General features: G+C 38.1%; 1 protein-coding gene across 1 annotated transcript; it reads right to left on the reverse strand.

Moving 5' to 3' along the window:
- Positions 1-978: 978 nt before the first annotated feature.
- LOC107828771 (methionine aminopeptidase 1D, chloroplastic/mitochondrial-like) lies at positions 979-9,803 on the reverse strand. The gene is made up of 10 exons (XM_075234502.1): positions 9,439-9,803; positions 8,670-8,739; positions 6,790-7,018; positions 5,822-5,983; positions 5,685-5,726; positions 4,457-4,528; positions 2,898-2,977; positions 2,532-2,629; positions 1,674-1,721; positions 979-1,344 (listed from the first exon to the last, which is right to left on the reverse strand). Exons 1-10 carry the CDS (start codon positions 9,545-9,547, stop codon positions 1,199-1,201), a joined length of 1,056 nt encoding a protein of 351 aa, XP_075090603.1. The 5' UTR covers positions 9,548-9,803; the 3' UTR covers positions 979-1,198.
- Positions 9,804-25,090: the final 15,287 nt, after the last annotated feature.

Genomic DNA, 25,090 nt, shown 5'->3' on the forward strand with positions numbered 1-25,090 from the left:
GCCTAAAGCCTTTGCTTTAGTGGCTTGACCCTTGAGCCGCCCCTGGTGGGTTGAGGAGAGTAGCATAAAAAATTATTTTCCTAAAAATATTTTATACTCTCTAACCAAACACTAAAAAATATTTTCCGGAAAATTGTTTTCACTCACCAACCAAACTTTTCCCGGAAATCATTTTCCACGAAAACATTTTCCTTCGTAAACACACCCTTAGCCACATACATTGTAGATAGATAACACCAACGGATAGGGTTGCAGTGAGCTTGATTTGGTTAAGGAAACTACTAAGTTTTCCCATGTTCCTGTGGTTGATCGCTAGACCCCTCCCACTAATTAACTGCAAATAAAGTCTTTCTTTTCCAAACTCCTGTGAAAAACAGTTTACTAGTGCCAAATTGCGAAGGGGTTTAAAGTGCTTCAAAATTTAGAACATATCTCATTTGTTGAGTATTGGTAGGAGTCTTCCACGCAATAAACGTGAGTTTAGAGTAACCATTGCCTAACTTAGGAGGTGCACGAGAAAACTTTCGGAGAAAAATAACCAAATAGCTTAGAATTTGGCCAAACTATGAATCTTTTCATAAATAAAAACTTTTAGAAGGGGTTTAAGTTTTAAAATGCTTAAAAATCTTGAACGAGCTCCTTAATTGAACCTCTTCTCTTTTCTTTTTTCTTTGCCCAGTATTGTTTTTTTCTTTTTGTATTTTAGTTGGAACGAGGTTTATGCGAGGGATGTGAGCCCTTCCTCGGTTTACAGTCATAATACTAGTAAATGGAGGAATTTCAAGAGACAATCTCCATATATCTTATTACAAAAATAGGGTATTAAAGAATGGTTTAGACACGTTAAAACTCCATTCTTATTGATAACTCAAGTTAGTTTACAAAATACATAACAAAATCATGTCTGAAAAATTCGACTTAGATATTTCTGAGTTAATACGCAGTACTAGAGAGAGAAAATGAACATCCAGAAAAGGATTAAAGAATTGAAACACCCTATATATTCCAAGTTAGGGTAACAATAGCACTTAATTTCTATAGCACAAACCAAAGAATAGTACAGCAAGTGCATCACTAAACTTAGAACAGGGCGAGTTGAGAATTGTAGTTACCAAGAGAGGCAATGAATTGAATTGTACAACAAAACTTTCACGAATTGTCCTTTAGGTATACGGATTGTAGTGTTGCTGGAATATCACTAGCACTGCGTTAGAATCTCAGCACCATCTTGGGTTATCAAAATGGTGTGCTCAAACTGTGCCGATAGACTAGCATCTTCTGTAACAACTGCCCAGTTGTCATCCCACATTACTCCATCTATGCTACCAATTGTCAGCATCGGCTCTGTACAACATAGTAACAAGCTAAATTCAGCAATCAATGTCTCGTATACATCCTTTTCGTTCACGCAACAATGTAGTAAACTTTGATGTTCCAAAAAATGACAGTGGTATCAATCACAACAAAGTTAGAGTTCCACGTAAACTAGCCATGTGATTCATAACAATAAGCACTGTGGAACCTCAGTTCTTGGCAAACCACGGACAAGAAAACGACCACAATACAGTAGCTACCAGCTTACAAGTGATATGTTTAATGCGGAAAAACATTCTGCATCTATATCACAGTGAGTCTCTTCAACAATGTGAAATTAATTAATTACTGTACATTACCAATAGTAAATGTCTGATTGAGCACCATCTGTCCACGACTATTATTCCCTGCGAAAAAGAAAACAAAATATAGCAAAATGAAAATTGTTACCCAAAAAATGTCAATGGGTTTAGGAGGAAAACAAGAATAAGATTAAAAGCAAGCAAAAAAGTAACTGTTAGATCGAAGAGATTATTTTTCAGAGACCAAATTAGAACTATGATCTCTTTTTGGAGGAAATCTCTTTAAAACTGGAACTTCTCATTATTATGTTTTAGAAAACTGCGTATGGAGGTCTGCAAGTGAATGAGACATTTTGTAACTTATTTTCATCAAGCCAAGAGCCCGAAGTAATGAGACAGCATCAAGCCAAGAGCCCGAAGTAATGAGACAGCATCAAGCCAAGAGCCCGAAGTAACTTATTTTCATCCATCTTAGATGACTAATATTTAGAACCAGTCATCAACAGAGATGCGATTTTACGTTAGACACATAAGTTACATATTATATAGGGTGCAACACAAACAAATTTAAAGTATGCTCTACTTCTAACCCCTAAAACAACAGTAGAGATAACACCATTAGTATTGCATAAAATTAGCCAATTCATGATGAATCCCCACCATTAGTATTATATCTCAAGAAAATACAAATTTGAGGTGTAGTAGCAGCAGTTAGCACGCTGGATATCCCGGTGCAACAATGGATGGCACAAGTGGAAAACTCTACGTAAAGATCGTGTTTTTCCATTCATACATTATGATTAAAACAGTTTAAGTTTTGCAGCAAACAAGGCAAATCGTATCGGCTCAATTGGCCATTTTTCTACAACATAGAAAGAGCAGAAAGGAGGTTAGTATATTAAGCATGAAAGTTACTGTAATGTAGGATGACTGGATCACTGTGGAAAGCACGTCCCACTCCATGGCCAACGAACTGTTCCACAACCCCATAGCGATGTTTATCTGCAAGGTCACTACAAATAGAACGTTAACGTCAATAAAATTTGCAATGCTAAACAATATATTGGTCTATATTAAGATTAATCATAACTGCGTTCTAAGAATTTACAACAATTATCTGATATAAATGTCCTATTTCTCAAATAAACAACCAAACCATGCTAGTTACGAAATCGATTATTCATGACCAATTGACCTTAATGTCAAAACAAATCTTTCAAATATTTAGCAGACTAAGACGTACAAATACAAAAAGATAGAAGATTTAGGCAGACGTCTTACTGTATAATCTTGCCAATTTTATTGAATTCCACTCCTGGAGCACATATTGATATTGCCTTGTCCAAGCATCCTTTAGTCACCTGAGGCATCAAATAGAAAACAATAGGTGGGATTATTGCAGATGCATCTGTACAATCAAATAAGGTGTTTCCGAGAGCGCAAAGAAAAAAAGACAATTTTTAGGTTGATAAGTTAAAGCATAAAGAAAATCTAGAAGTACAAAGGAAGAAATTCAAATGACGCAAAGAGGTGACAACATATGATATAAACTACAATTTCTTCATAGTTTCTCAATTATTCAGATTGCAATTCTGATCACCAGCGATCAGTGCAGAATACGGTGTAGTATCAGTTATTAGGTTAGCCAATTCCGCGTAATTGTCATTTATGCAGTTAAGCTAAAAATTTCGAACATGCATCAATAATTAGACTTAGTTTACCATGTCATCCGAAAATTGAACCTTAACTAAAAGTCCAAAAGAAAGGGATTGTTCCATTTTGGGAACAGATAACAAACTTTTTCTTTTGTCTTCTTTTTGTTTGATGAATAAGATAACAAGCTTTTTCTCACTCACTCATACAGCCATACCATCTCAACAATCAAGTATGGGTTCTGTGTGAAGTTTGCTGAATGACAGCCTGGAAAATATGGCCTGAGATGTCTCAATGATATGGAAAAGCTTACTATATGTTGTTATAATGTCAAAGAACTCAGCTACAGGACGGCTCACTAGCACACACATTTCAAGTCATGCTGAGACCAGGTCACCAAGAATTAATTTGACATTCACATGATACAAGTAAACTAACAAAACAGCTATATATAACTTTTAGATAGTGTGCTGGCATGCTGCCGTCACAAAATTTAGGACTTGCACAAGAACATGTATCACCTTCAATTATAAAAGAACAGATACTCTCTATCCCAATTTATGTGAAATTATTTACATTGACATTCTAATTAATTTGACACACCTTTGTAATTAACAGTATCTTATACAACTTTCGCTTCTGCCAAGAGTACAAATTCACAAAAAGATGTGGTATTTTCCCAAACACACTTGTTTTTCAAATATTATACTTGAATATCTTTTCCTACTTTTACATTATAATACACAAGTCTCATTAGCTTATTCAGCTACATGCCCTGTAAACTTGTCAAACGAGATAGGTTGTCTGCAGAGGCAATAAAGATAAGGGGCATTATTCTGTATCTGGAAGGATAGAGCCAGAAAATCAACATATGCTCCAATAGCCTTATATTATGGTCAAATATGATTAAAAAAAAAGAACGACTTGGCAGAAATGTAGAGACAGAAGAGATTTCCCAATATATGGAGTGAAACCAAATTTTTGCCAAAATTGCTTTTCTTATAAAGCTGGGAGAAACTTATCAGATCATCAATGAGCACAAGAAGTTGAACTTCCAAGCATCAGGGCCGTAAAAAGAATATTTTCTTCGCTTTTAATCGTGAGCACAAAAGCCGAGTACAGATACAAAAACTGGTACTAAAATTTCCCTATAATCAGAAAGTAAATGTACGACCAAGAAGTCATACCTGCACCAAGTTTTTGGCTTCCTCGTCAACATTTCCTACAAAGAATGTAGCTGATGTGTCACCATGGTAACCCTGCATGTATCGACCAAGCCAAACAGAGAAAACAAAGAAAATTAAGCCATGGAATAATTAAATTTCAAGTGAGCGATAAAAAAGGAAGGGAAGACATAGAAGACGGTGCATCAAGAGAGGCTCATCCTCTATACAATGAGAGATGTCGTCAATGTCATAAATAAAGCGAATCTTTATGATTTGCTTTAAGTATTTTGCAAGGGTCAAAATTATTAACTGACATTTACATTCCATATTATTAGACATTAAAATTTTATTACAAAATTTATACACCGACTTCCCAGCTTTCTCTATTTATGTGGAAAGCAGAGCACTGGTTTTATCACCTCCATCCATCTCCTTTCACTGATCAACCTGCCAAGTAACTACCTTACACCACCAACAAATGCCTACAGCAATACAATCTTGAATTACCCACCACCACAATCCAACACACAGAACTCCCTATTGACCACATTATCGTCACTCTCCATCAATGCCATCAACGCACCATATACTGACTATTCACACCTTTGCGACCTCCACTGAAAATATAGTCACCAGATCTCCCCTCCCCCCCCCCCCAAACAAAAAAAAAATATAATGATTACCATGACCACAAGCACCCCTTCTAGGCTTCTACCGCTGTAGGTACAGTGGGAGCAATATGTTGTTTGGAGACTTAAGTAGGAAATAGTAGTGGAGAGCAGTAAGGGCACGGGAGACTAGAAATAAATGGTCTGAATGTGGCAATAATGACAGACAGGTGGATTAAAGGGAGTTGCAAAAAGTACTGTCTATGCTAGAGGTTCACAGAGTGGAATGTTATAGCTTTTGTCTAACAGCATAACTGCATAAGTGGGAGCAAGAAACAAAGATAAAGAAAATTTAGTTCAAAAGATTATCACTAACAACAGTAATAAATCTAGTGATTTGAATCCAATCAGCATACAGGAAAACCAAAGTTAGAAGATTATAGCAAAAATGACGTGTAAGAATGCAAAAGCTCTGGTTCTCAAGAATAAGGATAATGGCATCTTGTAGAATTATGAGGAACAACAAATCTTACATCATCATATTTATAGCTTCAAGGCACTATCTATTTCAGTAAAAACAGAAAAATTGAAGCAATGAAGAGACAGCAAACAACACTAATCAATTGCAACAGAATACTTACATCAAGATAAACGGTGACGTCAATATTGATAATATCCCCATCCTAAATCGTGAAATATCACAAAAGCATAAGAATGTTAGCCTGTTGCTATGTTGGATTCTTGGTTATGGAAAAACCAACTATTCAGTAGAGCAAACCTCAAGTGGACGTGAATCTGGGATTCCGTGGCAAATGCACTCATTCACTGATGTGCATACGCTCTTTGGAAATCCACCATAACCAAGAGGTGACGGATATGCTCCATTGTCAATGATCATTTGGTGAACAGCTTGGTCAATTTCATCTGTCATAGTGCCTGGCTGCCAGAAGAAATAACGACGCAGATTTAAAACAAATCATTGTTCAGACACCCTGTGAAACTATTCAGACTGATGACATTTCATGCACCAATTTAAAACTGATGCTGGTCTGATGCTATGGTGACTACAACAAAAACTACTCTTCAAACCCAAGCTGGCTGGGTTGATTATATGAATCTTCACTATCCAGTTTACTCCATTTGGACCTGTTACATTCAATTATGCAACAATTTGGTGTTATCTAACACTTGAAGTTTACATTTTTTTACTCACATACAAGAAAAGAAAAGAACCATTTACTCCCCCAGTTTTATTCTATAAATGCTATTTGACTGCACATGGTTTAACAGGTTAATTTGACATATGCATTAAGGAAAAAGTATTAACTTAATGACTGAGAAGTTAGTTTAATAGGAAAAACATCACATTAAAGTTTAAAATCTGAATCATTTAATGAACTTGTGAAAGTTATATAAAATGAGACGGTGTTAAATATTATGAACGCCCAGAAAGCTGTCACATAAATTGGAAACAAAGGAGTAGTAACGCAGGCTGTAACCTGAGCCCAAAGCAAAAGCTAGAAAGAGAAAATTACATGGTGGTCTTCTGAATGAATTAACTTAACTTCCGAAGTTCAAAGCAAGCAGATGAGCATAAGACAGGGAATGGAGACCGTAGCTAATCAAAGTCAGTTAGTGGAAGCCATAACTGCGGCAAACACAGATCTTATTTTTTAACCTAAATGAAGCTTGTTGCCACACCGAACTCCACATTGAGACTTGAGTAAAAGGTACTCCGTATATCACCTGGACTAATGTCCCAGCATGCTGAAGAACCTGTGCAGCGAGCCTTCCAGAAGCTCTCATCTTTTCTATTCCCTTTCTGTCATGCACTTCAAAGCCACTACCAATCCCAGGTGGTTTCCTAGACTTCACATAAGGAGGCCTTTGTATGTGTTCAGGAACTGGTCGAGGAGGAGAAATTTCACCTGGTCTTAAACGTTTGCGCTTGGTGTTTGGAAGCTCATCTATGTTTCTGCCACGTTTAGTTCAAAGTTAGCATCCAAATCATGCAGCAAACAAACGTAAACAGGAATATATAAAATAAAGGAAAAGTTAAAAGTACGTTCAATTTGTTGGACCTTGTTCTGACATGACCAAAATGTCCAAACTCAAATTGTTCATAGTAACTTCTCATATTTTATCAGTCATTAATCTATCCGTAAAATCAATTTAGTATAGAAAGCACCAAAAGAAGCAAAGCAGGAGGCCAGTGCCTTGTAGATTCTCCCAGGGAACCTTCCGTGACCTCCCTACAGAGATAGACAACACTATTCCCTTTTCCCAAGAATTGTTTCATATCAGTACAGAAAACTCAGAGCGGAACCTATGATAATGCAGTATTCGTCTAACACAAGTGCTAAGAACCCAATACTCCTGAGTCCTGTCTACAATTGTTTTAAAAACAAAGCAAATTAAGAGCTTACATAACTTTCATTCATGCAAAAAACATAACAAATTGGGGATGCATATCATGTTTCCGCTTTTTAAAAGGACGTTTTCCCTTCACTATCGACGACTTGTTCAGTGTCACACTTCGAAAAGAATAAGTAGGACTCACCTCATACTAACAAAAAATCAGATCGATAAATTAGTTTTGACTTTGTCTCTACTGTTAGACCTACACATATTTGAGTATACCATACAAACCCTTGCCCCAACACATATGCCCCCTCAACTTAAGACATCTAATTTGACACGGGAAGAAAATGCTTGTTGCTTTCTAAACAAGTTTGCCTTTAGAAGGACTACATGATGAGCAACATGATTTAGCATCCTTTTGAATCAAGAACGTCCTCCTTCAACTCCTCCAAGTCATTTTGCCTCATGAAAGATCTATTCTGATGATGGGGAAAACATTGGAATGGGCATTAGATGTAGACTCAAGATGGGCCTCAGTGCAATCCTATGTGATAATGGAGGAAAGAACAAAACAAATTTGCAAGAAACTTCATCAAAAACAAGTCATGAAAGAATTTATTGGCTAGTTCAAGCTAACAGGCCCAAAGGTGAAAGATGACACAAACTGGATGGGCAGGAGAAGCAGGATGAAAGCAATATCACAAAGGGTTAAAAGTCTAAATTGTTGAGAAAAGGTGGCTAATGTGAAGTAGAAAAAGGATAATTCACTAAATTTTTTCCTTTTTTCTCAATGTTGATCCATACAACTTCTTACTGTTTTAAGCCATACCCTTGTAATGCTTTTCAAATTTGGCCGCAGATGTAGCTAGGATCAAAGGTTGAATATACTTATTAACAAAATTCTACAATTACATTGGAAGAAAATGAACTCTAATGGGACTGATTGACTCAAAACCTAAAAATTGTGATCAGACGGATGACAAACTTTCTTCAGCCAAGATCCACTAATGATGTATACTAATCCCTCATTCAAAAACCACGTGTAACATTTTAAACGTGCAGAATCTCCTAGGTTTATACTACCAAGAGCAAAATGCCAGCTCTATGGAAACAGCAACATAAACAAAATCAATGAGGAATTTTGATGCAAACATGCGACTAATAGTCAAAAGATCTCATAGTAGGAGTAAAAGAAGAAAAGGGTCATGGTAATCGACATGCTGAAAACAAGAATGCTTGTGTAACTTGAAGATGAAGTAACATACCTTCTGTTGAATAACAAATCCGTTAATCCGGAAAATCTTCTTGAGTATTGCATGGACACATGTTTATTACCTGAGTAACCATAAATATTAAGCCGGTTAAAATGAGTTCTGTCGTTTGGTATGACGGATAGGCAAAAATAATCCTGGATAAAAATTTAGTACCACCTTATCCCTTATTTGGTTACTAATCCTGGGATAAGTTATGCCAGGATTAAAAATAGTAGAGGGACTAAGTTATCCTAGGATAAAGCAGTAAAATTAAAAATTCCAGAATTAATACAATATACCAAACAGTCAATATGAAATAATACCAAAATAACTGATCCTACCATAACTAATACCAGTATAACCAATCTCAGCATAACTAATGCCAGCATAACTCGTCTTCAAACCAAACGACCCTTATAGTTCAAGAAACATTTCCCTTTGCTAGTTCCTTAAAAGTTTAAACTTTGTTGTTCCAATCACAATTATGAATACCATCCTTAAATCTTGAGACCAGAAAGCACAAAACTTGAGATGAAATAAAGCAGTAAAACAAATTACAAATTAAAAGAGGAGGGGTGTTCTTCTTTGTTCCAATCACTATGAGCACAAAGTAGAATTAAATACAAAAACTTGAGATGAAAAAAAGCAGTAAAACAAGAAAAGGGGAACTTTATTGTCCCAAGCACTATGAGAATATCATCATTAAATCGTTGAAAACAGAAAGCAAAAAAATATATGTAAATACAAAAGCAATAAAGAAAGAAAGAAAGAAAGAAAGAACCTGAGTTGCAACGGAAGAGTCTATGGAGTGAGTGTGAAGGTTGAATGAAGCGGCAGTCTCCAATCAAGGTAGAGATGAAGCGGGGTTGAATAGAGGAAACTGATACCATTTTTTCTTTTGGCTTTTTGCACCCACGAGGCGCCCGCTAGTCTTTTCCACTAGTGTGTCTCCCCTTATCTGCTTGTCCAATGAGAGGGTCTCTTCAAAATTAACAAAAAACTTAGAATCGACGAAGCTGATTCTACTTGTTCTTTCTATTAGTATTAGGAGTAGTAAAAGTAAGAACGTTGAGGTTTTGAGTTCATTAAACTTTCCACCCTTTTTATTGTTTGAAAATTTATTTCACAACTCATATGATATATGATAGTATGATTCTTAGTTCCAATGTTTCTTAAATGACATTCTTTTTGCCTTTATATTTTACTAGCTTTCAAGAATCATATTATCTTGTGCAAATTTGATCTCTTCCTCCATGTGATATAAAAAAGATCCAGAAGATGTTCCGGACAACATTTACAACAACAAAAGAATACGATAGGATTACAATTTAACTTATAATCTTATACTGTTGTTTGTGATTCTATAAAGTCATATTATAATTCTTTGCATATGCGGTGTCGCAAATAATTTTTTATCAATTTTATGAATTTAACTCGAATTGCTATTGGGACAATTTGGGGCAAATTGGTAATAACATTTACTTTTCAATCGCTTGTGTAACTAACAAATAAATTAGATTAATGAGTATATGGTTAAATCCTGTGTATATGTTTGATAACTTATCGTAATTTTTTCTTTAATGAATAAAAGAGTTTCCAAAAGGAATTTTTTTTCCTATAGGTAAGCTTTGGTCTTTCAGCCCAAATCCACAAATAGTATAAATACCTACTATACTTATCCACATTAAGAGTTTTTACAAAAAGAACATAGAAAGTATTTTTTGTTTAAAAAATCTGTTTCAATATTCAACCCTATGAGGCACTTACCCCTCCCAATACAAAAAAAGAAAGAAAAAAAAAATACAAGAAATGATTTGTTTTGTTTAAACATTTATTTTCGACTTAAATTGCGTTGTTAACCCATTTTTAGGGTTTTATCTGGAACTGCAGACTATAATATTAATTGTAAGTACGATGTATCCATTTTAGTGCTGATTTAAATAGGTTTCGTTAATTTGTCATAGATTAGTGTATTTGGGTAAGTTAACCAATCAAGTGAAGTAAAATACTTTACTAGCCCAGCATGATAGTTATTAACCTAGTAAAACTTTGGACAAATTTTGATACATATCAACAACTTTATGTAAAAAGATAGTATTGATAACTTAAATATAAATTGTATACAACGATTCATACATTATACAACTATTTTTCAACTTTCATACAATATTCAAATAAAAAATATATATATAACTACAACAGAATACAATTTACATACAATTATACTACAACTTTACTACAATTTCGTAAATATATGGTATGCTATGTGTTCTTCTTCTTCTTCTTCGAGTTTCAATCTGAAATTTAGCCAAAATCAAGTCTAGTCTTCACCAAACACCCTCAAAATTGAGATACAAACTCCAAACAATATTCCCAATTGTTTGCAACAACACTCAATCCAAACAAATAATAGTTTTTGAAAATCCAAATTCGAATTCAAAGCTTCAAACCTTTTTAATGGCTGTCAATGGTGGAGAGTCAAACACATGACTACTAAAAATTCTTTATTGCTCATCGTCGATGAGGATTTTCATCCAACTCATTTCATCAAACTTTGGACATTAGTACAATGCTTCAACAGAACCATTCAATGGAAAAGTCAATCACCTTCAAAGAGTTCAATACCAAATTTAATTTGTGACTAGTTCAGGCATTTTGTAGCCAAAGTTTATCGTTCTGAGGCTCATAACCCACTTGATGTTCAAGCCAATCTTTCCAATCACTCAAGCTATTCCAACAACTCACCATGATCTAGGATTGTATACTTTGGGCCTACACTTTTTCAATGACGGGAGCTGCTATTGCCACCATCAGATACTCAAACGTGATTAACACCATTATTACCTTTAGTTATGTCTTTTTCCAAGCAAAGAATCACCTAATTTAAGCACTAATAATGAATTGGGAGCCTTTTAGGGTGGAATGTATATAATTTGTAAGTAAACCTTATTTAGGGCGGGTAATATACAAAGTTAGGACAATTTTAGTAAATAAGTTTCAAATATTGTATAAGAATGAAAAAATCCCTATTGGTAATTGAAGGGGAATCAAAAGGCTGACAATTTCTTCAGCCTGTGATCTTAGCAAATTCGGAACCAAAATGTGGTTCTTTTGGACTCAAAGAACCAAAATGTGTGGAAAAAAGATATAATGACCAAAATATATATAATGTCCTTTTAAAAGGTGCTATAGTTGAACCTGAAAAGAGCGGGAAGGTATAGCATCTTTTATTAACATGCTATAGTAGAGCGTCTATAGCATCTTAATAAAAGGCACTATACCCACATAAAAATCCATCCCCTTCCCTTTCTCACCAAAAAAGTCACTCTCTCCCCCTCCCCCCCCCCCCCAAAAAAAAAAATAGCCCCCTCCCCCATTGTCAACGAAAAAAGCTTGAGTGGAGCCCACTGGTCCCATAAAAGTATAGATTCTCGGTCCCACATCCTAGCTAAGGCATTATCTCGTAGTGCGTTGCTTGTTTCGGCTCCAAATCACCAAATCTTTCACTTTTCAAAAATCTTAAATCGAGGTATTCCGACCTAGTTTTTGTTAAAACTCGTATAAAAAATGCATATTAGTTGTTTTTAATGTGCTCTATATTATTTTGTGATTGTTTTGCGATTTAACTAATTTATTGTTTTTTATCCGAACTATAGTATTAGTGTGCTAAAAAAATAGTAAAATAGAGAAATTGTTATTAGTTGTTAAAAAAAATATTAATTAGTTACATTTTACTGTGGTATATATATTTTCGTGATTAATTTTTTATTAAATTAATTTGTTGTTGTTATCCGATTTAGATTATTTATTTGCTAAAAGACTAGTAAAATAGATAAATTGTTAGTTTAGTTCCATGTAGTGGTATCTTGTGGCCTAATGTAGTGCTTGTATTTGTAATGTAGTACCCTTTAGCGTAGTAAAATATAGTGCCATTTAGCGTAGTATCCTTGTAGTTATTGAAATTAATCATTTAAGTATCTCTTATACCCAAAAATACGTCAAAAAGCCGATAGTTCAAACACAAACTTTGTCCAATTCTAGTCAACGATCGTAAGAAAATAACATGAGAAAACAACAATATTTTCCGAACTAAGTATTGTTATATGAATATTTAATAATTAAATTTTGTATAATTATGAAAATTAATTATATAATTTTATTATAGTAAAAAATAAGTGTGTCATAAACAAAAATATATAATAATAAAACTAACATATAAAATAATAAAACTAACATATACAATATTAAACTAACATATAAATAATAAACTAACATTTAAAATAACAGACCTATTGAGTGATAAATCGGAAAAAATTTCTCATCATGAACACAAGAATTCAGGATACCTTGATGATACTGGGCCTCAAATATCGAGCCCGGAACCCATATGTGAATATTTAATAATTAAATCTTGTATAATTATAAAAATTAATTATTTAATTTTATTATAGTCAAAAATAGGTGAGTAACCAACAAACATATAAAATAATAAAACTAACATATTAAAGTAAAATAATGTAATTAATATTGTTCAATTTACAGTAGCCGACATGGAGGTTCCGCCTTTGCATCCCGGACCTGCCACGCTAGAGCTAATGTTGCTACAGGGCGAGCATAGGTCGTCCTACATATGGGAGGGATAGTTACTAGCCCAGACGTTCCGCGCCAGGAGAGTAGACGATATGTGGGACTTTCTTAGGGCCCACCCTCTCCGTCCCTGTATAGTGAGACGCCTCCAGGATAGGGGTTTTTATAGGATTGGGGAGATCGGCCGGCTGCAGCTGGATTGGTCGTTGATCACGGCCCTGATAGAGCGGTGGCGACCGGAGACGCACACATTCCATTTGTTCATTGGCGAGGCCACTATCATGCTTCAGGACGTGGAGGTCCTGTATAGGTTGTCCGTTGATGGACACCATGTTGCTTTGCCGAATGCCATCAGAGAGTATACGGGTTTGCAGTACCTGGAGATGCTGCAGCAGCTCACCGGTTTCCAGCCACCGGATAAGACTGCATTGATTGGGGCCAGTCATCTACAGTTGACGCCCGTCCGACAGCATTTGGAGGCAATGCACGCTGACATCACAGATGATACACCGGAGCTTCATATTCACCGGTACACGAGGTTGTTGTTGCTGCTTATGTTTGGATAGGTTTTGTTTCCGAACACTTCGGGAAACCTAGTTAGCTTGAGATTTCTTTATCATATTGAGCGGCTAGATGATTTACATCATTACAGCTGGGGTGTTGCTGTTCTCGGTTACTTGTACAAGCAGATGTGTCGGGCGAGCATGGGCACCCAGCGAGACATTGTAGGATTTTTGCCGCTGCTGCAGGTGAAAACATAGTCTAATACTCTCTTCATTATAACATACCTAGTAAAAATATACCTTAAATTTTACGTCCACGTTGTATATTAGGTTTGGGCCTGGGAGCGGTTCCTGCAGTTGCAGCCACCTCTACCACCCTTAGCTCTGGATGCACCACCTCCGCTTCTCCCTTTAGCTAGGAGGTGGGTTGATAGGCGAGGATATGGACGGGAGTACGAGGCTCAACATAATCTCCCCTATTGCAGGGATTTGTTGGATTTGCTGGAGGGCGCACAGGTAAATGTATACCTAAGTTTACTTGGCATGGCTTTATATGTATTGTGTATACTCACGTTTGCTATTTTTACTTAATAGTTCATTTGGAGGCCATACAACGATGACCTAACAGCTGGTTTGCCCGATTATTGCTCCACCAGCCGAATTATGTGGAGCTCTTCCGTCTCGTTGATGTGTCTCGATATTGTCGAGCATCATGCCACTGAGAGAGTACTTCGCCGGTTTGGTCGCCTGCAGCTTGTACCGCCACCGCCCGCTTGGCATATGTACATTACCAGCGGGATGATCGTTCCAGGGTTGACCAGACATATGTGGCATGGCTAGAAGCGCAGATCAATATTTGGGACCAGCTGCATGACTTGATTCCGCCACCCCCTCCACACGACCGTACGGATGGTGAGCATGAGTATATGGGCTGGTACCGTAGCGTTACCCGACTTTTCGTCAGGAATCCCGTTTATCACGCTGGCGATCGGTACGTTCCATACGCCGGGAGGCACTGGTATGTTATTTGTTATACTTACTTATAACGTTAACCTAGCGTCCCGTAATTTATATTTGACATGTTGTGCAGGCTATTGGCCTACATCTTTTCCACCAGTTGGGACTGCAGATGCAACAGCATACCGGCGAGGGAGCAACCGTTTTGCACGAGTATGGCCGACAGGTTACCGATCTGGCTTCCCAGACATTGAGGCGAGCCCGAGATGATGAGATATTAGGATACGAGGATGAGTATATAGCTCCAGAGCAGTACCATCGTGGTCCACCAATAGAGCCGGAACATGGTCGATGTGGTAGGCGTGTTCAGAGAGGTAGGGATGTCCCACGAGGTCGTGGGGGTCGGCGAGGAGGTGGTCCCCAGCAAGGGGCTGTTGAGGCACATGTTGAGGATGTTGGAGTTGATCAGCCGGGTGACCACCATGAGCCAGACCATGCTCCTAGAGATATGTCGTCATTCAGCCTTCAGCTTACTCTAGGGACTTCGCAGGTGACCCCGTCAGCTCCATTATTGATCGCGGGCATGGCCATTACGCGACAGGAGTGGGATCAGTATTTTCCTGACCCATCGACCGTTGCTGATGATCGTCCGACACAAGATGTGGATAGTGGGCGTCGGCTGAGTTATGGCTCATCATCGAGGGATGCTGAGGATCTTTCACAGGCGCAGGTTTGTTTGTATTACTATTTTTTATATTTGTTTTTATCTCATTGATTAGTCATAAATATCTAAATATTTTTTTTAAGGCTTCATCCTCGCCCATCACGGAGGCCACCTTGTGCTATATTGACATGGCTGCGACGGATGATTATATTGAGGAGCCTGACGAGACCATGGTAAGATAATTTAAATTTATGTGACTTAACACGTACATTACTAATATATATTTCATATGCTAAAATATCTTATTATTCTGTAGGTTACTGCTGGACCGACGACCCCTTCTACCGAGCCTGCCAGCCCTACTGACGATCATGTTGTAGCGCATCCTCCAATAAACAGGCGACGTGATGAGGATGATCCTGATAGTGTAGCCGGGCGGGATGGGATGCGCCTCAGGCCAACGGCTCCTTTAAAGCATACAGGATGTGGGACACATTGATTTTTTTTTATTTTATGTACATATGACATTCAGTAAATAATAGCAATAATTTTTATTATTTATATTATATGAGCATTATGTTTTTATTTCTCCGGTTCTTCGTTATTTTAATACTACAACACAAACACAAACATAGCAACTTAACATAATTTAAATTCAGTACAACTAATGAAAATGCATGACACGAAAAATATAAATATAAAATACTACACTCAATACATACATGTGTTTGTTTAGTCACTACCGCCTATTATTCTCTGCTCCAACTACTTAAATTTCTCTTCCAACCTATTTTTTTCTTCTTCCGCCTCTTTTAGTTTCTCCTGCACTGCCGCAATTTCTCGTTGCATTTCAGAGATTTGGCATTGGTATTCACGTTCATATTCCAAACATACTGCAAACATGATTTGTAGTATTCCTGGTTAATAGGTTCATCATACTATTCCTCAAACATACATTGATTTCCGTCATTGCATCCAAATAATTGTTGACATATCCAGTATTTGCGCCCAACATTACCATCTGACCAACATGCCTTCAAAATCTCACGTTTGCCACAATAGCACCTTGGTTGGTCATTGCGTCCAAACATTTGTTAATACAAGAAAAATAAAAAATTTATGGAAAGTTTTGCTATTTGTTTTGGTTAAGCGCAGATAATAACTAAAATGCGCTAGTTATTTATACGCAAGACAACACACATAATGTAGTATTTCACCGCACTATGCTTTCCGTGTTAAAGATTCTTTCGGGTACAAAATAACTTTTCCAGAAGATAGCTTTTGCAGGCGAGCAACTTTTTAGGTCGATAAGACAACACACATAACGTAGTATTTCACCGCGCTATGCTTCGCGTGTTAAAGATTCTTTCGGGTACAATACATTTTTTTCTGAAGATAGCTTTTGCAGGCGAGCAACTATCCAGGTCGACAAGACAATTATTATTTTTTAAATGGGTTTATGTTAGATTGTTTTACTAAAGTATTAATGTTAAATATCAATAAGATTTAACAGCAATGAAAACATAATTTTATTTCATACATTCTGCAAGATAAACAAGTACATACATTTATTACAACCATATTACGGAAATAAAACACTACGTGTATCCTTGATAGTTGGTCATATTAGATGAATTTCCACCAGGAGCTGGATTACCACCGCCACCCAAACCAGCTAAAGGACATTTACGATGGCCGCGTCCTGTTTGCGAGCATATGCCATATTTGCGCGCATAAACGGTATCACCAACATCTATTTGGTTCCGTATACGTGTTCTTTTTTTCACTTGTCGTTAACGTACATAGTCCTTGTTACACACCATTTTGAATGGTTCCGGCGGCCAATAATACTCAGCACCCACTGGCTGCAACTGCCCACTATAGGTGTTTAAGTATGCAGCAACACTATATTCTTTATCAACGTAGTTGGTTGACCCTAAACCTGTATGTTGAAAGCATTTGATGGCATGTGAGCATGGCATGTGGTAGATGGACCATTTTCCACAAGAGCATAACCTTCTGGCTTCATTTCGGTGTGTGTATTATTCCCCCGATTTTGATGGATAGCGGTGCGAACTTCAAAAATATTTCGCTCGTTGCAATACTGTAAATATGAATGCTAATGTGCTCGCCGCCTGTATTTCTCAAATCTTTTCATTGGTATTGGGATAAATTCAACACCCCTTTCCAATATTTTTATCACAAGAAATTCTCGGTATTCATCCGGAGTCCTCAAAAAATCTCTCAGAGTTTTATCGTCCTCGATGTTAAACTCAGCATAACAAGCAACCCTTGCAGAGTAACAGAATATGGATATCTTCCGGTTACTTTAAGGTTCACCGAACATTTGCTCACACTCATTTTTTTACATAACAACGATACCAATGTATCGTACTCCATTGTAAGTGGCAACTTAACATGACACTGTGGAGATAAACTATAGGTTACTGAGTTATTCGCCACCACAACCTCACCCCCTCCCCCTCCCCCAATATAATGAAACCCTTACTTTTCGCTCTTCAGATATTATGACAAAATGCAAAACAACTTAATGAAGAAATATTTCAGAAGACTTGAGAATATTTATGAACGAATTTATAGAAAATCCTTAACCTCTTTAAATAAGGCAAAAACCAATCCGGGGTACAATTATTTTAGGTATAACGCTTTAAATAAGGGCGCTATACCCAGTTGAATTATTGTTATGTGAGTTAAGCCCAGAAGAATTATTGGTGGGCCCACATAATATGTATAGCGCGGTAAGAAAAGGCGTTATATATATATAGCGCCTTTTAAAAGGGCGATATACCTTAACGGGAAAACGACCGTAAAGGTATAGCGCCCTTTAAAAGGGCGTTATATATATTTTGGTCACTATCTTTTTTTCCCACACATTTTGGTTCTTTGAGTCCAAAAGAACCACATTTTGATTCCGGACACTGATCTTAGCCAACATTAAAATTGCTCATCCCATGCTTTACTTTTTAGCTGCATATTTTTATTTTATTAAAGTTGCAAATAATTTAATTATTTTATCAACCTTTTGTTCAGTTAGGATATAATGCAAGATCAAATATAAACAAAAAATCTAAGCATTCAAAAATATTTTTTCTACTTCAAGCTTTTAGGGGTGGGGAGGCTTGGTAAGGGGAAGGGAAAGACCTTGAAAATTGAAAATTTCGTCTTCAAGTATATTGAAACTAGAGGGAAAATATTCTTAAAATAAAAGAGTAGTATTCAATAGTCAACCACAATTGAAATAAAGCTATCGTTTAAACAACTATTTATTGGCCAATAGGAGATTTTGCGGAAATCGGATACTTCCGTGCTGCTATTTAATTTTTGTCTTGTTTAAGGAATTTGTTCAAAAATAGTTTAGGAACATACTTGTCTAGTTGTCTTGCCAGATTGGTAAATTTAGCCTTGTTCAGAAGTCAAGTATAGTTATAATTCAATTACAATGAGCGAGTTTATATTCAAATAGCTTCAAAGCAACAGACTTTTTAGTGTTGTTTGCTATGTGTGTAATAAGAGGACCCAGGATTTTTGCCGAAACAAACGGGTTCGGTGACCCCTCTACTCTAATTTGTGTTTGTATATGGACTATCTCTAGAACAATTTTAGTATGCCTACAGGTTAAACCCTTGAAACACATTGTTGACTGACCTAATTAATCCATCCCTGGACTAACTCCTTTCTACTCCAATTTGCCGAGGTTAGAACATTTTCAAAAAGTTAAGTTTGGTATCAAGTTTATGGAATCGTCATATAGTAAAAACTTATGTTTACACTTAATTGCTAAACACATATAGACTTCTCTCACATAATCGTATTGATTAATATATAGTTCTACCTCATTGGATCATTTAATCATAATTCATATAATTAGATGTAAATACTGATACGAATTAATAAGCTTGTATACGGTAGAAACCGAGCTCATCTATTGTATGACAGATCGGGGATAAAACATAATGGATTGAAGATCGACCCTGGGTTCCATCGAACCTAGGCACGAGGTTAGAACATGCATCTTCAAAATTACCGAGTCTGTAACCCTGGAACTGACCACGACTCCGAATTAGCTCGAGAAAACATTATCGAACCAAAATAATGGAAGGCCAAAATATCCGTAACCGGTCGGATATCATGGCAAAAATCTCGGCACGTATCAATGAAACCGATTAATTAGCGAATCATGAGATTTTTTACCTTATATAGAATTGTACCTAAAGTAGGACACATCTACTATATCAATGTGGTTTGATTATTTGTAAGGGACATTGTAACACGCATCCCAAAGCAATAAATTATTATTTCTAGTCATTATTATCTCATCACTCTATTCCGACACCGATTGCAGCATCTTTGACTCGAGGGTGACCAACCTTCAAGGCCAAGATTGTTTAACCTGTGTAGTTTGCATTTACTTTTTTTAATCATTAATTTCAATTTGAATATGATTTCTTATTTTTGCATCAAGTTAGATCACGTATCCTTAAAATTGCATATAAATTCAATTGTTATTCGATTTTAAGGGTAAACAGTTTGGTACCCACCGTGGGGCTAAGGATAATAGTGGTTATTTGATACAAATATCCATAACACACACTGCTTTACACTTGCTCTTTGAAGTGTGTTTGATTCCAGGCTAAAATACAAAAATATCAAACTCTCAATCAACACCTCTACATGTTGACAACGAGTCCGGTCACCAAGGTAAAAATAACAACATAGCGCCCAATAACGAGATACCACCTGCTGATCCCGCTGGAATTCCGATCGTAAAATCGATTGACGCTAATTCGCATGTGGCTATCGATGCAAACTTGCCTACCGACCCCGAAAATAGCGTTCGTGGTGGAGCCCGACCGGCAACTCGAAACACACAAAACGTTGAAGGAGACGGGATCAGTCTACGAGTGATATTCGAAATGTTGGAGGCTCAACAGGCGGCGATAGCTCAGTTACAGAACCAAAGCCATGCACTGAGCAGGGTTGAGCCCGATCCTCCCTAGGAAGTCACCCGCAGGGATGAACCGGTCATAGAAAGGTCGAACGAACACGAATCGGGACTAACCCCGAGATCATAAAAATGCTCGAGGAGCTGACAAAACGGATAGAATCAGGGGAGAAGAAGATCGAGGCTAACGACAAATAGGTGGAAACCTACAATTCCAGGGTAGACCAAATCCCAGGAGCACCTCCGATATTGAAGGGCCTGGATTCCAGGAAGTTCGTGCAAAAACCTTTTCCACCGAGCGCGGCTCCAAAGCCGATCAAAAAGAAGTTCTGTATGCTCGAAATACCCAAGTATAACGGAACGACCGACCCAAACGAGCATGTAACCTCTTATATATGTGCTATCAAAGGGAACGACCTGGAGGACGATGAGATAGAGTCTGTTCTGTTGAAAACATTTGGGGAAACCCTGTCGAAGGGAGCTATGATATGGTATCACAATTTACCTCCTAATTCTATTGACTCATTTGCTATGCTTGCAGATTCTTTCATAAAAGCACACACAGGTGCCATCAAGGCCTAGACTAGGAAATTGGACCTTTTCAAAGTCAAACAGAAGGATAACGAGATGCTCAGAGAGTTCGTGTCCTGATTTCAAATGGAACGAATGGATCTGATGTCGGTCGCTGATGATTGGGTTATTCAAGCTTTCACTCAGGGACTTAATATTTGAAGCTCGGTGGCTTCACAGCAGCTGAAGCAGAACTTAATAGAATACCCGGTTATTACATAAGCCGACGTGCATAATCAGTATCAATCGAAAATCAGAGTCGAAGATGATCTACTCGGGGCCCCTTCGAGGTCTGTCTATCCCGTCAGAACCCTCGACAGAGTCTAGAGAGATATTGATCGCTAACCAAGGCCAAACAGGGATCGGTATCAGCCGTATAACAGAGATAAGAGATACAACGGGTTCGGGCTAAACTCCATGAGAAACGAAAGGATAAATGACCGAGGTCAAAGTAGCCGGGGATTTATGACCAAAAATGGCTTCGACAGGTCCAAAGACGAACCGAGGTTATCGGAATATAACTTCAAGTCGATACTGCCGCCATTGTATCAGCTATCGGACGCATCAAAGATACTAAATAGCCTAGACCTCTATAGTCTGATCCAACCCAAAGGGATCCTAACAAGATGTGCAAATATCATGGCACTCACACTCACAGAACGGAAGATTGTCGACAGTTGAGAAAGGAAGTGGCCCGTCTATTCAACAATGGGAACCTTCGGGATTTCTTGAGCGACCGAGCCAAAAATCATTTCAGGAACAGGGTTTCTAACAAACAGGAAGAACAAGAAGAACCTCAATATTTCATTAACATGATCATCAGAGGGGTTGATATCCCACAGGGGCCGATGTTGAAATGCACCAAAGTATCCATCACTAGGGAGAAACGAACTCGAGAGTACATACCGGAGGGAACTTTATCTTTCAACGACCAGGATACGGAAAGGATCGTGCAGCCCCACAATGATGCACTGGTAATATCTGTACTCGTAAATAAAATTCGGGTTAAACGTGTGTTAATTGATCTAGGTAGCTCAACCAACATCATTCAATCAAGGGTCGTGGAGCAGCTCGGTCTACAAGACCAAATCGTGCCTGCAGTTCGAGTTCTGAACGGATTCAACATGGCATGTGAGACCACTATGGGTGAAATAACTTTGCCCGTAAACACCATCGGGACCATCCAGGATACTAAATTTTATGTGATCAAAGGTGACATGAGGTATAACGCTTTATTCGGGAGGCCATGGATCCACAACATGAGGGTGGTGCCCTCGACACTACACCAGGCACTGAAATTCTCAACACCTGACGGAGTCAAAACAGTCTACGGAGAACAGCCGGATGCGAAGGAAATGTTTACGATCGAGGAGGTGATACCGGCATCTATAGTTTCAACATCGAAGGGCCCAAACCATATGGTAAAAAATGGGGCCAAATAGCAATCGTTGATACCATCTTTGGCAGATTCGGACAAACAAAATGAAGTCGAGGATGATGATTATGGGGTTCCCAGATCTTTTATATCCTCCGATAATTTCGACGCCACTAAATCAACGGTCGAGGTGCTGGAACAAGTCATATTGCGAGAAAGCTTGCCCGATCGAAAGGTATACCTGGGCACGGGGCTAAGCTCCGAGCTCAGGGTAAAACTCATTCAATTTCTTATAACTAACGAAGATTGTTTCGCTTAGTCCCACCTCGATATGATAGGAATCCCGCCGGAGATAACCACTCACAAGCTAAGCCTGGACCCGAGATTTCACCCAGTTAAATAGAAGAGGAGACCCCAGTCCGAGATCAAGCATGCTTTCATCAAGGATGAGGTAACTTCTTAAATTAGGGTCTATTCCGGAGGTTAAATAACCGGATTGTTTAGCAAACATAGTGGTAGTCCCTAAAAAATGGAATAAACTAAGAATATGTGTAGACTACAAAGATTTGAATAAGGCATGCCCCAAAGACACTTTTCCTTTGCCCAACATCGACTGTATGATCGATGCCTCGACTGACCACAAGATCCTCGACTGACCGGGTGATCAGGAAAAAACTTCCTTCATCACTGCACATACTGTTATAACGTAATGCCGTTTGGATTAAAAAATGTCGGTATTACTTACCAATGCCTAGTAAATCGGATGTTCGAGGAACAAATAGGAAAATCAATGGAAGTTTACATTGACGACATGTTAGTTAAGTACTTGCGAGCACAGGACTATTTAAAATATTTGCAGGAAACCTTCAGCATACTGAAGCAGTACAATATGAAGCTGAACCCAGAAAATATGCATTTGGAGTTGGGTCGGGTAAGTTCCTCGGATTCATGATATCCAATCGGGGTATCAAAATCAATCTCGATAAAATCAAAGTCATCGAATATATCACGGTCGTGGACAACGTAAAGGTCGTGCAAAGGTTAACAGGGCGAATAGCCGCCCTGGGGCGATTTATTTCGAGGTCGTCCGACAAGAGCCACCGATTCTTCGTACTATTGAAGAAGAGTAAAAAAATTTCTCGTGGACCCTGGAATGCCAACAAGCTTTGGAGGAACTCAAGAGGTATTTATCGAGCCCACCCCTGCTTCACACACCAAAGACAGACGAATAAATGTACTTGTACTTGGCGGTCTCAGAGATAGCGGTAAGTGGAGTCCTAGTTTGGGAAGATCAAGGTACGCAATTTCCAATTTACTATGTTAGTAGGACCTTAGGTGAGGCCGAAACTAGGTATCCTCACCTGGAAAAACTGGCGCTCGCTTTGCTAAGTGCCTCTAGGAAGCTAAAACCATACTCCAACCTCGAAGTCCAGTATCGGGGCTACCCCGTTTTCTTTGGTTTATAGCGCCGAAGCTTTGATACCGGTCGAGGTCGGGGAAACCAAGTATCAAATTCTGATATGCAACAATGGAATCAAATGGCAAAGCTTTGAGTACGGACCTGGAGCTATTAGATGAAAGGCGCAAAGCCGTCCTTGCCCGGTTAGCCGCCCAAAAAAATGGATCGAAAGATATTATAATCGAAGGGCCAACCTTCGACACTTCAATACCAGGGATTTGGTACTAAGAAAGGTCACTCTAAGCACCCGAAACCCGAATGAAGGAAAATTGGGGCCGAACTGGGAAGGACCGTACCAAATTATCGAGATCACCGAAAAAGGATCCTACAAGCTCGGAACAATGAACGTCGAGCAACTACCGAACAACTGAAATATAACTCACTTAAATCAATATTACTGCTAAGGTATGGCCCCGTTCTTTCCTTTATTTACATCTTAAACTAACCCCTGCAGGTAACCAACAAGGGACGATACGAGGTTTTAGGTCTGAAAGCACGCGTTGTACTCTTTTTTCCTTGAGCCATTTTTGTCCCAAATGGGTTTTCCGGCAAGGTTTTAACGAGGCAACAAGTAAATCGTGCTAACTTAGAATTGAAGGCCGGCTATGAACTGGTTACGATGATCATAACAGTGTTCAAGGCCCCCCGTCGGTCAACCCCGAACGTTGGGGGGCATTACCCTCTGATATCAACTTTAGTATGGAAAGAGACTGCTGGATTGAAGGGTCTCGATCAATAGGATTCAATGTAAGGGCCAAACGGTCAAATGAACCATGCTTACATAGACTGCTCGAACCCTGACATAAAGCATATACATATACATTACTATTATGCACAAGAATAAAAAGAAGCCTCTTCCTTTCAAACATCTTGTCTTTTAATATTTTTTCCTTTACATTTCTTAAGGAATCCCCTGATTCCGATCCCCTAAAGAAAATGAGCCCAAGGGCCGCCTTAACCTGAGTTCGAATAATCACTCTCTTACTCGGGGACTACCGTCCGAAAAACAAACTCGAAAGGTCCAAGCTATTAGACCTCGGGGGTATAAGACCAATTAGGCAACCCCCAAATTTTATAGGCTAAGGCGACCCCCACTCGGGGACTGCCATCTTAGGCAAACCTGGATAACTCGGGTTAATGATATTAACACGGGATGACACCCAAACTATAAAGGCTGTGACCACATAAATACGGCTCACAGACGTCCGAGGCCCGTAACAAAAACAACAAGGCCTTGAAATTTCTTAACCGGTTTTAAAGGCTACCCTCGACAGACTACGATTTTCGAATCCCTTGGGGAAAGAAAATTTTCAAACCCCCACGTTGCCTTAAAACAAAATAGTTGAAGGCAAGGT

Source organism: Nicotiana tabacum, chromosome 17, assembly GCF_000715075.1.
Source record: "Nicotiana tabacum cultivar K326 chromosome 17, ASM71507v2, whole genome shotgun sequence".
Lineage (NCBI taxonomy): Eukaryota > Viridiplantae > Streptophyta > Magnoliopsida > Solanales > Solanaceae > Nicotiana > Nicotiana tabacum.